General features: G+C 38.1%; 1 protein-coding gene across 1 annotated transcript in view; it reads left to right on the forward strand.

Annotated features, from left to right (window-relative positions):
• The window catches only part of fbn2b (fibrillin 2b), a 71,343-nt gene that overhangs the window by 19,488 nt on the left and 37,875 nt on the right, over positions 1-13,980 (forward strand). The window contains exons 5-7 of the mRNA XM_044129416.1: positions 1,058-1,153; positions 1,778-1,873; positions 10,961-11,158. Coding sequence (XP_043985351.1) covers positions 1,058-1,153; positions 1,778-1,873; positions 10,961-11,158 — 390 coding nt within the window. The remainder of the gene's footprint in view (positions 1-1,057; positions 1,154-1,777; positions 1,874-10,960; positions 11,159-13,980) is intronic.

Consider the following 13,980-nt stretch of genomic DNA (forward strand, 5'->3'; position numbering starts at 1 on the left):
ATATGTTGTTGGGCAAACTCTACTACAGAGGAGGCTTTCCTCTCTGCATGCCAGAAATGTTTAAGAGGAAAAAAGATAAAAGCAGTGTGATGGTTAAAGAGCAGAAAGACGATAGAAAGAGAGGAAATTAATGTTGTTGAGAGTGGAGCATAAAAAGTGTAGAGTACATAAACAAAAGTGGTGGAAGGAAGAAAAGTTAAGGTGCCTGAATGATAAAGAACAAAATAAATCAATGTGAGGCATTGACAACAATAAATACATTTGATGGATTTATCCTAATAGTCAACTCTCTGGGTGTCCAGAGCAGATAAATGTTATATGAATGCTTGAAATTAGACATTTAAAATGTCCCCAAATTACTTTAGGAATTATAAAGATTTAATAAAATGTGGGACTTTAAATTGTGCAGGAACAGTTGCTCCTTTATGTTTATATTATCACACTAACACTGGAAAAATAATCCTTATCTCAATCAAAACGGATGTCTTCTTTCTCTCATTTACATATTTTCTTTCCTCTTTAAACTTTTCTATAGCTCCTAGTTTTAATCTATTATTCCTTATGGTTTTATAGTGGCCCAATAGTAGCCTTTTTTGGTACTCTGACAAGTAACACTATTTTAACAAGGAAAATATGAAACAAATCAGCTGTAACCTGGAGATAAAAGGCCTAAAATGCAAAGAAGATGAGTAATTGAAGCAGATTTGACTTTGCTTAAAAACATAAATTACTCAAAACTGGAGCATACTTGAACAGGATTATTTATTCTTTAAAGAGTAAGTAGTAAGTAGATTGTAGCAAGTAGATTCTTGCTACAAGCAGTCTTAAAAACCAGCTGTGATTCCAGCTGTTGTGCTGCTTTGAATAATTCATGCTTTTATATTATTTTAAATCAAACCTTTAAACTGCGGCCAACTCCTACGCTGTAAGGTCTTGTTGTCTGAGGGATCTGCACATCGTTTGAAATCCTCTGTATTACATAAGGTAGAGAAAAGCATCCCAACCCTCATAAGGGAGGATAAATATTTATGCTTTTGCTTGTATTTTTCTCTTACAGTTCAATCCTGTAACATCAGGTGTATGAATGGAGGCAGCTGCATGGAGGACTCCTGCTCCTGTGCAAAGGGATACACTGGGAACCACTGTGGACAGCGTGAGTATTGCTCTACACTGGCCACATACCTGCACTTATATTTATGGTTGAATCATAGTTTGGTCTGGAAGAAACATGCAGATGTCATTTTGAATTCAAAAGAATTAGTTCATTATAAAGGGTTAGCAATTGCTCTAATTTTTGTGAGAATCAATTTAAAGATTTAAAGATGAAATATTAGGAATGATAAATGAATAAGACTGTTGCAGCTGTGCTAAAAAGTTGAATTTAAATGCAAAATTACATAAAGCATCATCCAACTTTCAGCCAAAATACATTGTTCATTCAAAGGAGAAAAAACATTAATTTACCGGTAGGTGAAATTATACATTCAGATGATTTGTATGCAGAAGGCATGAAACTGGAATAGAAGGAGCTGACAAGTCAAATGTAGTGTATCCCACATTTCAAAGCAAATATTTCTTTTATTTTGTAATAATTTAGGAATTAATGCTCCATTTTAGGCCAGAGTGGAAATGTTATTTAAAAAGGAAGACATCTCCTTGTTTTACTGTAACTTATTTGATGGGTTGTTTGTCAAAAGTTTTGTCTTATAGATACAGAGGAAACTAAACCTGCCTTATATGAAACTAATGTTGAATATTTACCCCTCACCTCTGCTAGCTGTGTGTGACAGCGGCTGCCAGAACGGCGGACGCTGCATCGGGCCCAACAGATGTGCCTGCGTCTACGGTTTCACCGGTCCTCAGTGTGAGAGAGGTAAGATATTGTCGTTTTAAGTTAGCATTTTAAAATTAGAGCTTCTGAGTAGATGTGGATTGCACCAAAAGAAGATTGAGTGACCCTTTCTAAGGACAACACAGTTCCTACTCACACACTCCTCTTCTTTAAAGAAAGATATCAGTCCAGGAAGGCGCTGATGTTTCCCTCTTCCTATCAGTCCAGAGAGGCGCCTGGTTCAGCTCTTTGACAGAAGCGTTGATGACTTCATAGTCAGACCGTGGGTGTTTTTATCTCCTGTGTTTTGAACTGTGTGTGGTAAGAGGTGGCAGCTAAAAATGTTCCCACTGATGGTACTGTTTAATTTCTGTCGGTCTCAGAGGAGAGAAAGCGTTACTGTTGAGAGTCATACCTGTCAGAGATCCTCACTTTCCTCCTACTTTTACAGTGTTCTGCTTCTGCCTTCACCCTGCTGGTATGTACTTCAAGGGCTCCCACTTATCTTCGTTTTTGTTTTCGCACATTTCCCATTTCCTCTGTAGATATGTGTATGCCAGTTTATCGGCATAAAAACTGCCTAAAGTCTTTTTAGTTTCACAAACAGAAACCTGCCTTTCTACACTGTCTTTTGCTTTCATCCTTATAAACTTGACTGTAGCTGCCACTTCATAAATGTCTTCATGCTAGACATAATCAGGGTCTGGTTTTCTTGGAAAATACATAATTTTAGGGTGCAAAAGCCCTAAAAATGAATAAATCCCTCCCCGTGCTACTGGCATCCCCACAGGACAGATAAAGTACAGTTTCTTTGTGGACTTGCTGAGGACATTTCCTCATGAGAAGTGGAACAAGAGACAGAAAGAGAGTCATGAGGAAAAGGGTTAGAAAGAAAATGGATTCCCCAGCTGTGTATACAAAGTCTGAAAGTAGGAACCACAAACACTCCCCATGCTGGAGGATCAGCATGACCAAAAACCTTTAAGGTTGCCAAAAGGAGAATGCACAGAAATCCGTTTATCTGTTTCCTGTGTTGAGTATACATAGAAAGAGGGTGATTGGCAAGATTTGCCTTCACCACATCTTTATCAAGCAAGCCTCAACATAATACTACCTTCAATAGTATTTGAGATTACTTTCAAAATTTCCCTGGGATAACAGATCCCATTGTTAGAGCAGAAAACATTTTACCTCATCCTTTGGAGTTCTGTCTATATATCATGGTTCTAAAGTTTGTGTAATTGAGGCCACGAGTCATTAAATTTACTGAGTGATTTAGTGGGAAGACTTGCTGATGGGATGTGATTATGAAGGCAGTGAAAGTCGACCAGTGAGGGTGAAATGGGGGTGGGTGAATCATGGGAATCCTTAGTGTGTGTGGAAAGTGTGTGAGCCAGCTATTTGTTGTTCCTGCTGACTTAGCAAGAAACGTAATCTGAAAAAAAAAAACAAAAAATCCCACGATCTCTGTGGTTCTGGTGTTTGCTGTCAGAAATCTGACAGCAAACATCAGGTTTGTTTTTGGTTTTGACTAAAATATAAACATTGTTGGATTCACTGTTGTTAATTTAAATATACTCTATTATTTCCTTAGATTTAAGTTTTCTGTCCACTACCTTAAAAGTTATTTTTTTTAACCCTAACCCAAAACAGCCAAGTGCAGTAAGTTGATGTTTTTTTGTGTGTCAGGAAAATGAGCCATTTCAAAAAACCTCCTGAATGTAAAGCCACAATCAGCAGACACAGCCTAAACTGAACTCAAGGCCAAGTGTCCAGTGGCTGCTAGAAAAACAAGTGTTTTTCTAGCAGTGTTGTTGACTCACCATACAGAAATCACTTACTACATCCTTGTTGGTTGTGCAGGAGGCTCTCCTTTTGCTTTTCAAAGATGTACGGCTGTATTACTGCACATCTTTTTGCAGCTATTTTTATGAGCGAGTGTAAATGTTGTGTTGGGGTGTATGGCCAGCTACAGCTTATTTGGATTTAAAGTGACAGGGAAACAGCTCATTTTCAAAGAGGCTTAAAATAGGCACATCTGACCAGACAAAAATCTTATTATCTGGGAACAATTTTATGCAAAGTGTAATAAGCATGTTTTGTATAGGTCACCATTATGTTTTTCATTCTATGATTATGAGTTTTCTGTTTGTTTTTTCATCAAATATTGGTAGTAGACTGAAGTGTCATACTTGATGTAAATGCAAAGAGGATTAAAGCTAAGTAGAGAGGAGGCAAATGACACAAGGAACTGATATGTGGGAAAAAACAAGGAAAAACATGGAAAAAGTAAACCGTGATCCAATAACAAAAGAACGTGGCAAGGAGGGAAGAGAAAAGAGTCTTTTACCTTCTGGGAGAGTCGATGACAACTAAGTGTAACTAATCTGGGGAATGTGGAGCAGCTTGGAAAGGGGCAGGCCAGGGATGACTGAGGTAAGGTGACTGATTAAAAGCACAGATGGAGCTGTGTTAAAACATAAAGGATCTCCTAACCAAAATAAGAGTAAATGCAAAGACACAAAGAGCAGAAATAAAGACAAAGAAATTAACCTGTAAATTGAAAAGGCATCAGTGACAGCTTATCCCTGCTTATTAAAAATACCCCATGACACTCAAACCTTTGTATTGGAGGCAATGATTCATGCTGTGGCTAAAAAAATATGAACTTTAAGTTTGGAGCTTTAAATCCTCATCCTAACTACTTCACACTCAATCTGCTCTATTCATTCTCCCATCAAACTGGGCGTCTGTGTTCCTTTAGTTTCCATCCAGTTGCAATATTAAATGAAAAAATTTATTACCCAACTATTATAACTAATGACCATATCATATGTATGCACAATGCTTTCTGTGGAATTCAACTGATGTTGTTTTGTTCATTCCAGCTGAAATTAAATAATGGACATTGGACGTATATATGGAGCCGCAGCAATTAGTGTCTTCCCATGTGCTTTGAGATGGTGTAAAAGTTGGAGATTGTTGTCTTTTGACTCTGGATAAGAGAGAAAAGCTGGAAAGGACTCCTACACTGTTGAATGGGGAGGAAGGACTCGAGGGCAGGGACAGGTTGTTCTGTGGAAAATATCCTCCAGTGACAATTTAGTTTGAGTCAGCCACTTTGGAGCCTTGTTAAATTTGGAGTACAATAACAGTTTTTTTCTATATTTAACAGTGAGTCCATGTGTAGATTTGTGCACCTAAACTTACAGGGCAATAAGAAAAGAGGATGAAAATTATTAGAAGATCTTTAATTTTGCCTTTGATTTAATCCATGTTTGATCCAAACTGTTTTTGGATCATGCATGGTCATGTACAGTATGTCGTAGATATTTATACCTCAACATAGTATACAATAGTCATAAGTCTTAAATTTATTAGTGGAGGTCTTGAAATAACTTGATATCTTGTTGATAAATGATGGTAGGATGCAACAGGATATGGACAGATGGACTGTAGCCTCATCTGCAGCGATATGGATGCAACTTTTGTGTGTTGAACAACCCAAGCAAAGCTCTTGATTTTCTGGTTAGTTTATATTCCGACATATTTAGGCATTCACATGGCCTTTGTCCAAAGTGTGGCAGGACTCTCCCCTAAGGATAGGATCTGGATGGAAAAGAAAAGCCTCAAACACCTTCAGGTGGCATATAGGATTGTCTGAGACAAGGTGGCTTTTTCAAGATGCAGCAAAAGTTGAACTTGAAGGGGAAAAAAGTGTATTGATTGCATTCATTAATGGGTTAATGTTGACTGCCCTCTATGTGTATGCATGCGTCTCTTTTGGGCAGTAAGCTAGAGCTGCTGCATGAAGTGATGTACTGGATTTCCCTCCTGCAATATTAACCCCAGCTACCTGGAGGAAGCAGAAGACAATGCATGGAAAGATGAATGGAGAATTGTCTACCAACAAGAACTTTTGAAATCTATTTAAGGAAAATCAAATGTTTTTAAACCCATTCATCTCTATTAAGATATGTTTGGTTCCTCAGAATGAGGATGATGATTTGAGCTTCTAGCTATCTTGGCTCAATAAGTTGCCCATTTTCTCTTGCCTCAGCTAAGAAAGCATAACAAAAACCTCACTCTCCTTTTGCTGGAATATGTAAACGTCCCCTGAGCGACTGTTGTTGATGGAGACTGGAACCCATTGGCCCCCACTGCCTGGCGGAGTCTGCATCCAGTTAGGTCTGCTGTATTGTTCCACTGCTGGGGAGTGTTGGGTAAAGTTTCCCAAAACAGACTAAAATAACTGTAGATGTCAAGCTAGATTTTATAGCACAATGGATGAGGTACAGAAACAATAAGAGAGGAAGTGGAGCCTTTCAATGTGATGTAGTATCTCTAAGTAGCAACACACACACACACGTTTTGTGTGTGAACCATGCAATCTGTTCGAAGGTATGCTCAACCCTGGGGCCTTCAAATCTGCGATCTTTGTTGGATTTCTCCCACAGTTATTTCCCTCTGTATGTGTGTGTTTATGTGTTAAGCGCACTTAGTCACGTTTGACCGACTGTGTTTGCGGAGAAATAAAGAAGGGGACTCTTTTAGGAGTGATTACAGCCACAGGAAAAGACTGATCTTAAGCCTGTTGATAATAGCACTTATAGGGCTAAGCGGTGCCGCTACGGTTGGTCAAGATGGAGATAAACATCCAGACACACACACACAGACTCTCACACATAAACAAACAAGCACACATATTTGAATGAACTACGAGTAGAGGGCTTCCAGCAAAAGGCTGCGGTTAGATTTTCCTAAAGACATGATGCCCTCAGAGTAATGAAAAAATTTCCTCACAGGTGAGTAACAGTGTGACGTTTAGCCTCAGAGTAAATCCTCCAGCTGTATAAAGTCTGGGAAGGCCATCCGGCTAAAGCCATACCACACATGCACACCCACCCACCACACCACACACACTGAAGACTTTTTACACATGGTATTTCCTCTACTTTTTTCTGACATGTGGAACTGTGACCACAGTAAAGTATGCATAGGCACAAGTAACATCGTTTTTATGTTACAGTCTCATATTTAATATCTCTTATCTTCCCAAACTCCCATCCCTTGGAAATTTATAAGTGCTCTGGCAGTTATTAATGAAAAGGGATTTATGTTTTTTTTTCTCCTCCTCTTGTGCTATTTCTTTTCCAGTTGTTCTCCTCCCACAGCTCAGGTCAGTGCCCAGTCTCATCGGCTGTGATCCCAAAAGCTGGACATGACTGATGGGAAAAAGCTTCAGCTCTGGACAGGATTAAATATTGCCTCCTTTAGTTTTCCTCAGAGCAAAGTGTAATATACTTGTCCATGAAAACGCTGTCATACCTGAGTGAGATTCTTTGGCTCAGATATTAAGACGTGCTCATGTTTTAAAGCTGTAACGCAAAATAAACACATAAAGAGTCGGAAGACTTTCTTCAGTCTAACCACAATGTGAAGGTTAGCAATGCTGCTAACCTTCACATTAGGTTAGCAGCATACCTCTGAAAACAGAGGTATTCTTAAGACTCACAGGCCACCACAAGCAGATTTAAGGTAAAAAGAATAATGAAGGGACACAGGGAACAGTTTGATCTGCTCTGCAATCTGAACTCTAATTATACCAAATTGCTTCCAGATGTTATCAGCTGGACTAAGACAGAATGTATGGTCTCTCTCTTGTCCCAACCTGCTGTAGCTTTTGCTTTCAACTGGTCCATTACTTTCACCTACATAGTCCAGGATGCTCTGCCCTCTGTGCTAACGTGTTGATTAATATTGACTAATATGGATACTGGAAGATGGGTCTTGTTTAGACTTTTGATTGGGGCTCTTAAGCTTAATTTCACTTGCAGCTCAGTAATGTTCTGAAATATGATTTGTACTACGAGTCTGTAAAAACTATTTCCATCTATTTATCTACATATTTGTCTTCACATTAGGCACCAAGAATTAAGGACTGAGAAAGAATGTGAATACATATTTTATTTTGCACAGTTGCATGCACAGCTGAACTTGGATGTTTTGTGGGGAATTTGTTTTACTGTTTAGGATTAGAGGAAAGTCTGTCCATTCTCTTATCCCTTGTGGTTTTAGCCAGACACTCAGGAGGAGCGTGGCAGACATGACAGTTGGACAACAGGGAAATGATAAGGGCATCCCTTCAACTTGTTAGTTCCTGCAACCACACACAAAATAATAAAACTTTGTAAAAGCGTACGCAGGGTCAGTACAACCCTGTTGGGACTGCGCACAGGACAAGAAGGGAGGGTTAAAGAAAAGACCCTCATACATGCACATTTCTTTACACGAATACATCTCTTCTAGCGTATATTGAAAGAAAAATAATTATTCATTTATGTAATTTACTCTCCTTTGTATGAACAATCTAAATTTATTAAGGTAACAGTAAAAGGTGTGTTCCAACACACTAAAGCATAGTTCAAAAACCCTCTTGTTTAAAATGATCATGGCCAATAAGTGGCTCATATTCATTAGAAACTCCAGTCTCTCTAATATTTCATGGGGATTTGTCAATAAATCTTAAATATTATGAAATCTTGTTAACATATTGTTGTTAATGACACATTTCTACTATAAAAATTTACTTTAGGTTTGTCTGTTTTCTATGGAAACAATGAAGAAAAGAGTTTCCCCATATTTCCTAAAACAGTAATAAAATGATTATTAATGATCATTTTAGTTTACTAATGGTGGATACTTTCACAACTATACAGCTTTCTGCTTTCTGAGTTCTTATATTCTGACAATATGATCTAAACTATTGCTTCTTTTGCTTATAGCATTTAATGCAAGGTTATTAACATTTTTTAAATAAAATATCTAAGGAATTAAATGTTAAAAGTATTTAGTTAGGATTAAAAAAACAATTTTGGATCAAATGATGTTACAAAAATCAAACCATAAAGTTCCATACATTTTTAAAATCACAACAAGAGGTTGTTTCATCCTAAATAGTCATTTCAAGCTTTTAGGCTTGTATGTTTTTCATTAGAAGTGCTAAAAAGTTGTTGCCCATTTATACTTGGGTACATATTGTAATGCAGGTATGGTTTGAATAAAAGACTCCTTTCCATTGTGCCAAGCAAGTCATATGAGGCTGAAAGATCAAAGAGCAGCTGACAGACAGATAAGCAGAGTCAAAATGCAGACAGGAAGGCCTAAAGTGGACAGAAATGAAGACAGATGCACGGGAAGGAGAACTGGCTTGTGACTGCTTTCTGCAGGCTCGGTTTGACCTACTTTCTTCTTTAATCCCCTTTACTCTTTTTCCCTTCCTTGCTCTTTGCCCCATCCTCAATGACCTCTTTCATATCCAGAAGGAACTAATGAGTGCAATAAGTCTAGTGAACAATTCCCATCAGACACCAACGCTGACTCCTATCTTTCCATCTCACTCTGCCCATCTGAGCTAAGCAGGCTTTTGCAGCTTTGACTAGCCAACCATGCAGTTTACCTTTCATCTCCACTGTGACAATCTTACAATCCAGTTTTTTTTTTTCTTAAATGAAGGCTATATTAAGTTTGGCGCCACACTAGAGAATTTAATAAGGCCTTCTCCCACAAGGGGAAGCCATCATTAAGCTGGGTGTGATTTGTAAGGACGAACACCGTAGCAGCTGAAATGGTTTCAGCATGAGGTAGTTATGTCTGATTTGTGAAGTGCATTTCACAAGATTTAGACAGTTTCACTCACAAGCAGCACCATTGTAAAAAGGAAAGGTGATCATGAAGTGATATACACTTGGTTCCCTCTGTGTGCTTTCATGCAGAGAAAGAACCAAATGTGAAAGTTTCACATTACATGATGTCAGGACTATATTTCCATTACTGTTATACACCGCTCTGAATGTGTGTTGGGTTGAAAAGTATATAAATGCATTCTGTCAAGAGGTTTAATAAACGTAAAGGTTTATCACAAAGATGACGATCATCTCACCCCTTTGACATTTTGTACCTTTCTGGATTTGGTCTTTTCATGACTAGAAAGGGCAGCTTTAAAACATGAGAAACACTAAAAGTAACTTTACTGTAATAAATGTGACGTCATTTAATTTAGAAACAAATGTTTTACAGAGTCCACGTTCCTTTATGCCTTCAATACATATTGCCAGCCAGCAGTAGGTCACTTAGAGTTACTGTTAGTCTTGATGAAGTGTCATAATTTGTCATATTTTAAAAGTGAGCGAGTTCAAACAAAAAATAAGATGGAACCAGAAAATACTATGACTGTTTATATTTATGATTCATGAAGAAACTTGCAATGGCTCTGGTTCACACTCCTGTCAAAATGTTTGTTTTTGTGACGTATTTGATAAATAGTAACATACACTTGAGCATTTCCTGGATAAAAAATATAAAAATACTGAATTGTAAGTTGTAGCAGCACCTTCTGACAGTACTTGGTTTCCGTCATAAGGACTGAAAAGAGCACCGCTGTAAATGTTGACATTAATGCTGTGTTTCATTAAGACTGAATTTCTTGGAATATCCTCACACACAGAGTGTGTTTGGTCTTGTTGTCTCTGTCCATAGCATATATGCATATCCGTCTTCCTTTCATGCAGTGGAAACATGTTCACTGATTAAAATTATACAGCTCTTTGTGTGTGACTGATTTAATAGGAAACAGTCCAACAGCAATGCAAATAATCTGTGTATTTCTGAAGCTACCAATACCGTCATACTACATGGTGAGCATATTTGATTTTGAGGCCAGAGCTGGTGTGATTCTGACTTTCTAAGCTGAGGAAGTTCTTGTTTATTTTGGGCTGATTTCTGAGTTAAAATCAAACATATTCTAAGCAACAACTTACTACAGAGATATTCCAACCCTATTGTTGCATTATAATCTGATTTTCAGTTTAATCTGACCAAAGTTCATAGCGTGAGATCTGAAATCACATTATAGACACTCCCTACAATGCAGTTACCAACTCTTACAGTACTTCTTAAGTCCTTTTCAAAGAAAGAAAGAAAGAATGTCCTATTTTTAACTCAATCTGGTTTTGTTTAAAGAAATACCAGATGTGAATAAGGAAATGAATCAGTGTTTTTTCATTAAATTAGCTGGATGCTACCCCAACAGTTGACTAATGTTGATTTCATGTCCCTCTCTTACCACAGACTACAGGACAGGACCATGTTTCACCCAGGTGAGCAACCAGATGTGCCAGGGTCAGCTCAGTGGAATCGTCTGCACCAAAACTCTTTGCTGCGCCACAATTGGCCGAGCATGGGGCCACCCCTGTGAGCAGTGCCCCGCCCAGCCGCACCCCTGCAGACGAGGCTTCATCCCCAACATCCGCACCGGAGCCTGCCAAGGTCTGACCGTCATGATTACATGCCTGACAAATCTTTATTTTTGACTTCCTATCAACAGCAAGGGGAAAAGCACAAACATGTCTGCACATTGCCACAAGGATAAACAATCCAGCTATTACTTTATCCATCATTGCTTTAGCAGAAATTCCTGCTGTATAACATCCTTCAACTTGTGTCAACAATGCTGATGGGACATGTAAACAGCCAACCTGTGATTTCCTGTTTAGATCATGTAATGCACAAACTGTTAACAGGCTGCAGGAATATGTTCCTGAGTTACAGTACATGCCACAAATCACTCAGTTGTATTTTTAATGTCAAGAATTAAGTTTTTTCATCCATTTGTTAAATCAAATAGAGTACATAACCAGTAGGTGGTATATATTAACATATACAATCAGTAACTATTTGTCATGAAACGGTGTGGTGGAAGCAGTGAGGTAAACACTCCAGATCCAGGTTGAAGTGAAATTATGGTTTTTTAATGGTGAGAATATCCAAAACAATTCAACACGGTCCAAACAGCCAGGCAGCACGGCTGAGCTGAAGCCAGGGCTCAACACCGGTAGCAGCTGGGGAAACGAATGGACACAGTGCAACAGCTAGACAGAACTGAACACGAACAAACGACAAGGACCCAACAGAGACGCTGAGACACAGATGACACTAAATACACAGGAGCTAATCAGGGAACGAGACACACCTGGGAACAATCAAGGGGAGGACAGGACAGCACAGAGACTCAGAGACACAGGAAACTCAAAATAGTCACACAGAAAAACTCTAATCAACACGGAGAAAAAACAATTCCTAACTTTATCAGTGAAACAGAAAACGGTATTAGGTGCTCAGAGGCATCTACCTTTTTCTCACAGCTGAGATTTCTTTTTGGTAGACCACTGAAAGTCATAGTTAGACAACAAACGCGGTTTTGTAAAGTAAAAGTGACGTCACCTCATTCCTTTATGTTTGTTTGAGCTCGGAGACACAAAATTTAAACAGAAAACCACAATTACAGAGTAAAGATGGTGCATAGAAGACAGGGCCTTTAAATATGTGGCTCCCAAAGCAGGACACTACAGACAATGTGTTTAGAGCTTGAACCTCCTGGGGGAATCTCCCTTTGATTTCACTTTTCTAACTCAGTAGACCTGCAAAACAGCTTTGTATACACATTTTTTTTTGTTATGCTTTCATGATCTGAGGGATTTTCAGTTTATTATTGGTAATTTCAGCCTGTATGTGGCTTCTTATATTACAGTGGTTTACTTGTGTTACTTTTTTCACTCAGCTTCCTATTCTCTCACATCTGTTCCTCATCTTTGCTCACCTGTGTAACATTAGGTAATCAAATTCCCCAGGATAAAGATCCTTTGTTTCAGTTGCTTATTGTCTGATCCTCTGTCGTCCTCAGCCTAAGGACTGTTCCTGTCTTCTGAATTCTTGTTAGTCATTTATTGGCCTTGATCCTGATGTCCCCGTCTTTGTATTTCAGTCCAAAACAACACCAATATTCCACCAAATACATTGACAGGAAAACAAAATCTGCAGACCAGAGACTTGGTATGTCTCTCCAATAAACCATGGCCCAGACCATGATAAGATATTAGATTAAATTAATACATGACACATGTGCAGGTCATGTCTCAGGTTAAATGAACCCAGCTTGCCCTTTCAGATGTATATATAATATAGATGGATATAGATGGATATTAGTACTGCATATTTGTATAGTCTTTTGAATAAGGTCTGCCCTGATACGTTAGAATTCAACAAAATATAAATTACAGTGATTGTCAAGGCAACAAAATCATTTGAATTGAGGAAATATTCATTTTAGAAACATTTTAAATAAATAAAGATACTATTGTCAGTATCTTTATTTACCTTTATTCATCAAAATACATTAAACTAAACATTTTATTTGTTGTTGCTGAGAAGTGGAAGGCAAGATAATGTATAAAAGTGTTGTTTTTATTTTGTAAAGGCCGAATAATGCTTAGTAGTACAAAAGAAGTGAAAAGACCTTACAGTCAAAAACCCGTAAAATGTAAAATAGGACTATAATGTTTAATTAATTAAAGGCTAATCTGTGTTTATTTGGTCATTTCTTAATTTTTGGTATTTGAGCAGCAATCACTGGTGCATCCATTTACATTGTATATACGTATCAATGGATGTAGTATTTGAGACTATTTTGGGTTTGCTCTAATCTATACTGGGTCAAAATTTTACATACAGACTCATATTTGCAAAATATTTGGCTGAATGTTTCTTAGCACTTTGCATATCAACTATGTTGTTCTTGTAACCACCTGCTAGCATCAAATAGCATCTGGCATAGTTCTCTCTTGGCAGTGTCAATATGAATCGGTTTGGTTCCCAGCATAAACACCTCTTCAAAACTTAATTGATAAACTTACCATGGGTAAGTTTGATTTGTGAAGCCAATTTTAGAAGCTTGCCATGCCAAGAAACATTTTAATGTGTTCTTGGTATCATTATCCTTTTGCAACACCCACCGCAGTTCCAACTAGCTGACTCATACTGTCACCCACAAATAAAAGAAAATTGATTAGGGAGTTCAGAAAAGTTCAGGAACCACCACTAACCACCTAGAAACCACCAAGGCTTTTGCTCTTAACTGGTGTCTCTCACGACAGTGAAGCAACTTTTTCATCATTGGAGGGGGTTGATCAAGAAACTCCTGCTCCAAGACCGACACCTTTAAGTTCAACTTAAATTTGTCCTCATGAACTATTCAAATATCTTCTGGAGAAAAGATTTACACACAGAGGAGACAAAGGTAGACCTACATGGTC

The sequence above is a fragment of the Gambusia affinis genome, linkage group LG10 (genome assembly GCF_019740435.1).
Source record: "Gambusia affinis linkage group LG10, SWU_Gaff_1.0, whole genome shotgun sequence".
Lineage (NCBI taxonomy): Eukaryota > Metazoa > Chordata > Actinopteri > Cyprinodontiformes > Poeciliidae > Gambusia > Gambusia affinis.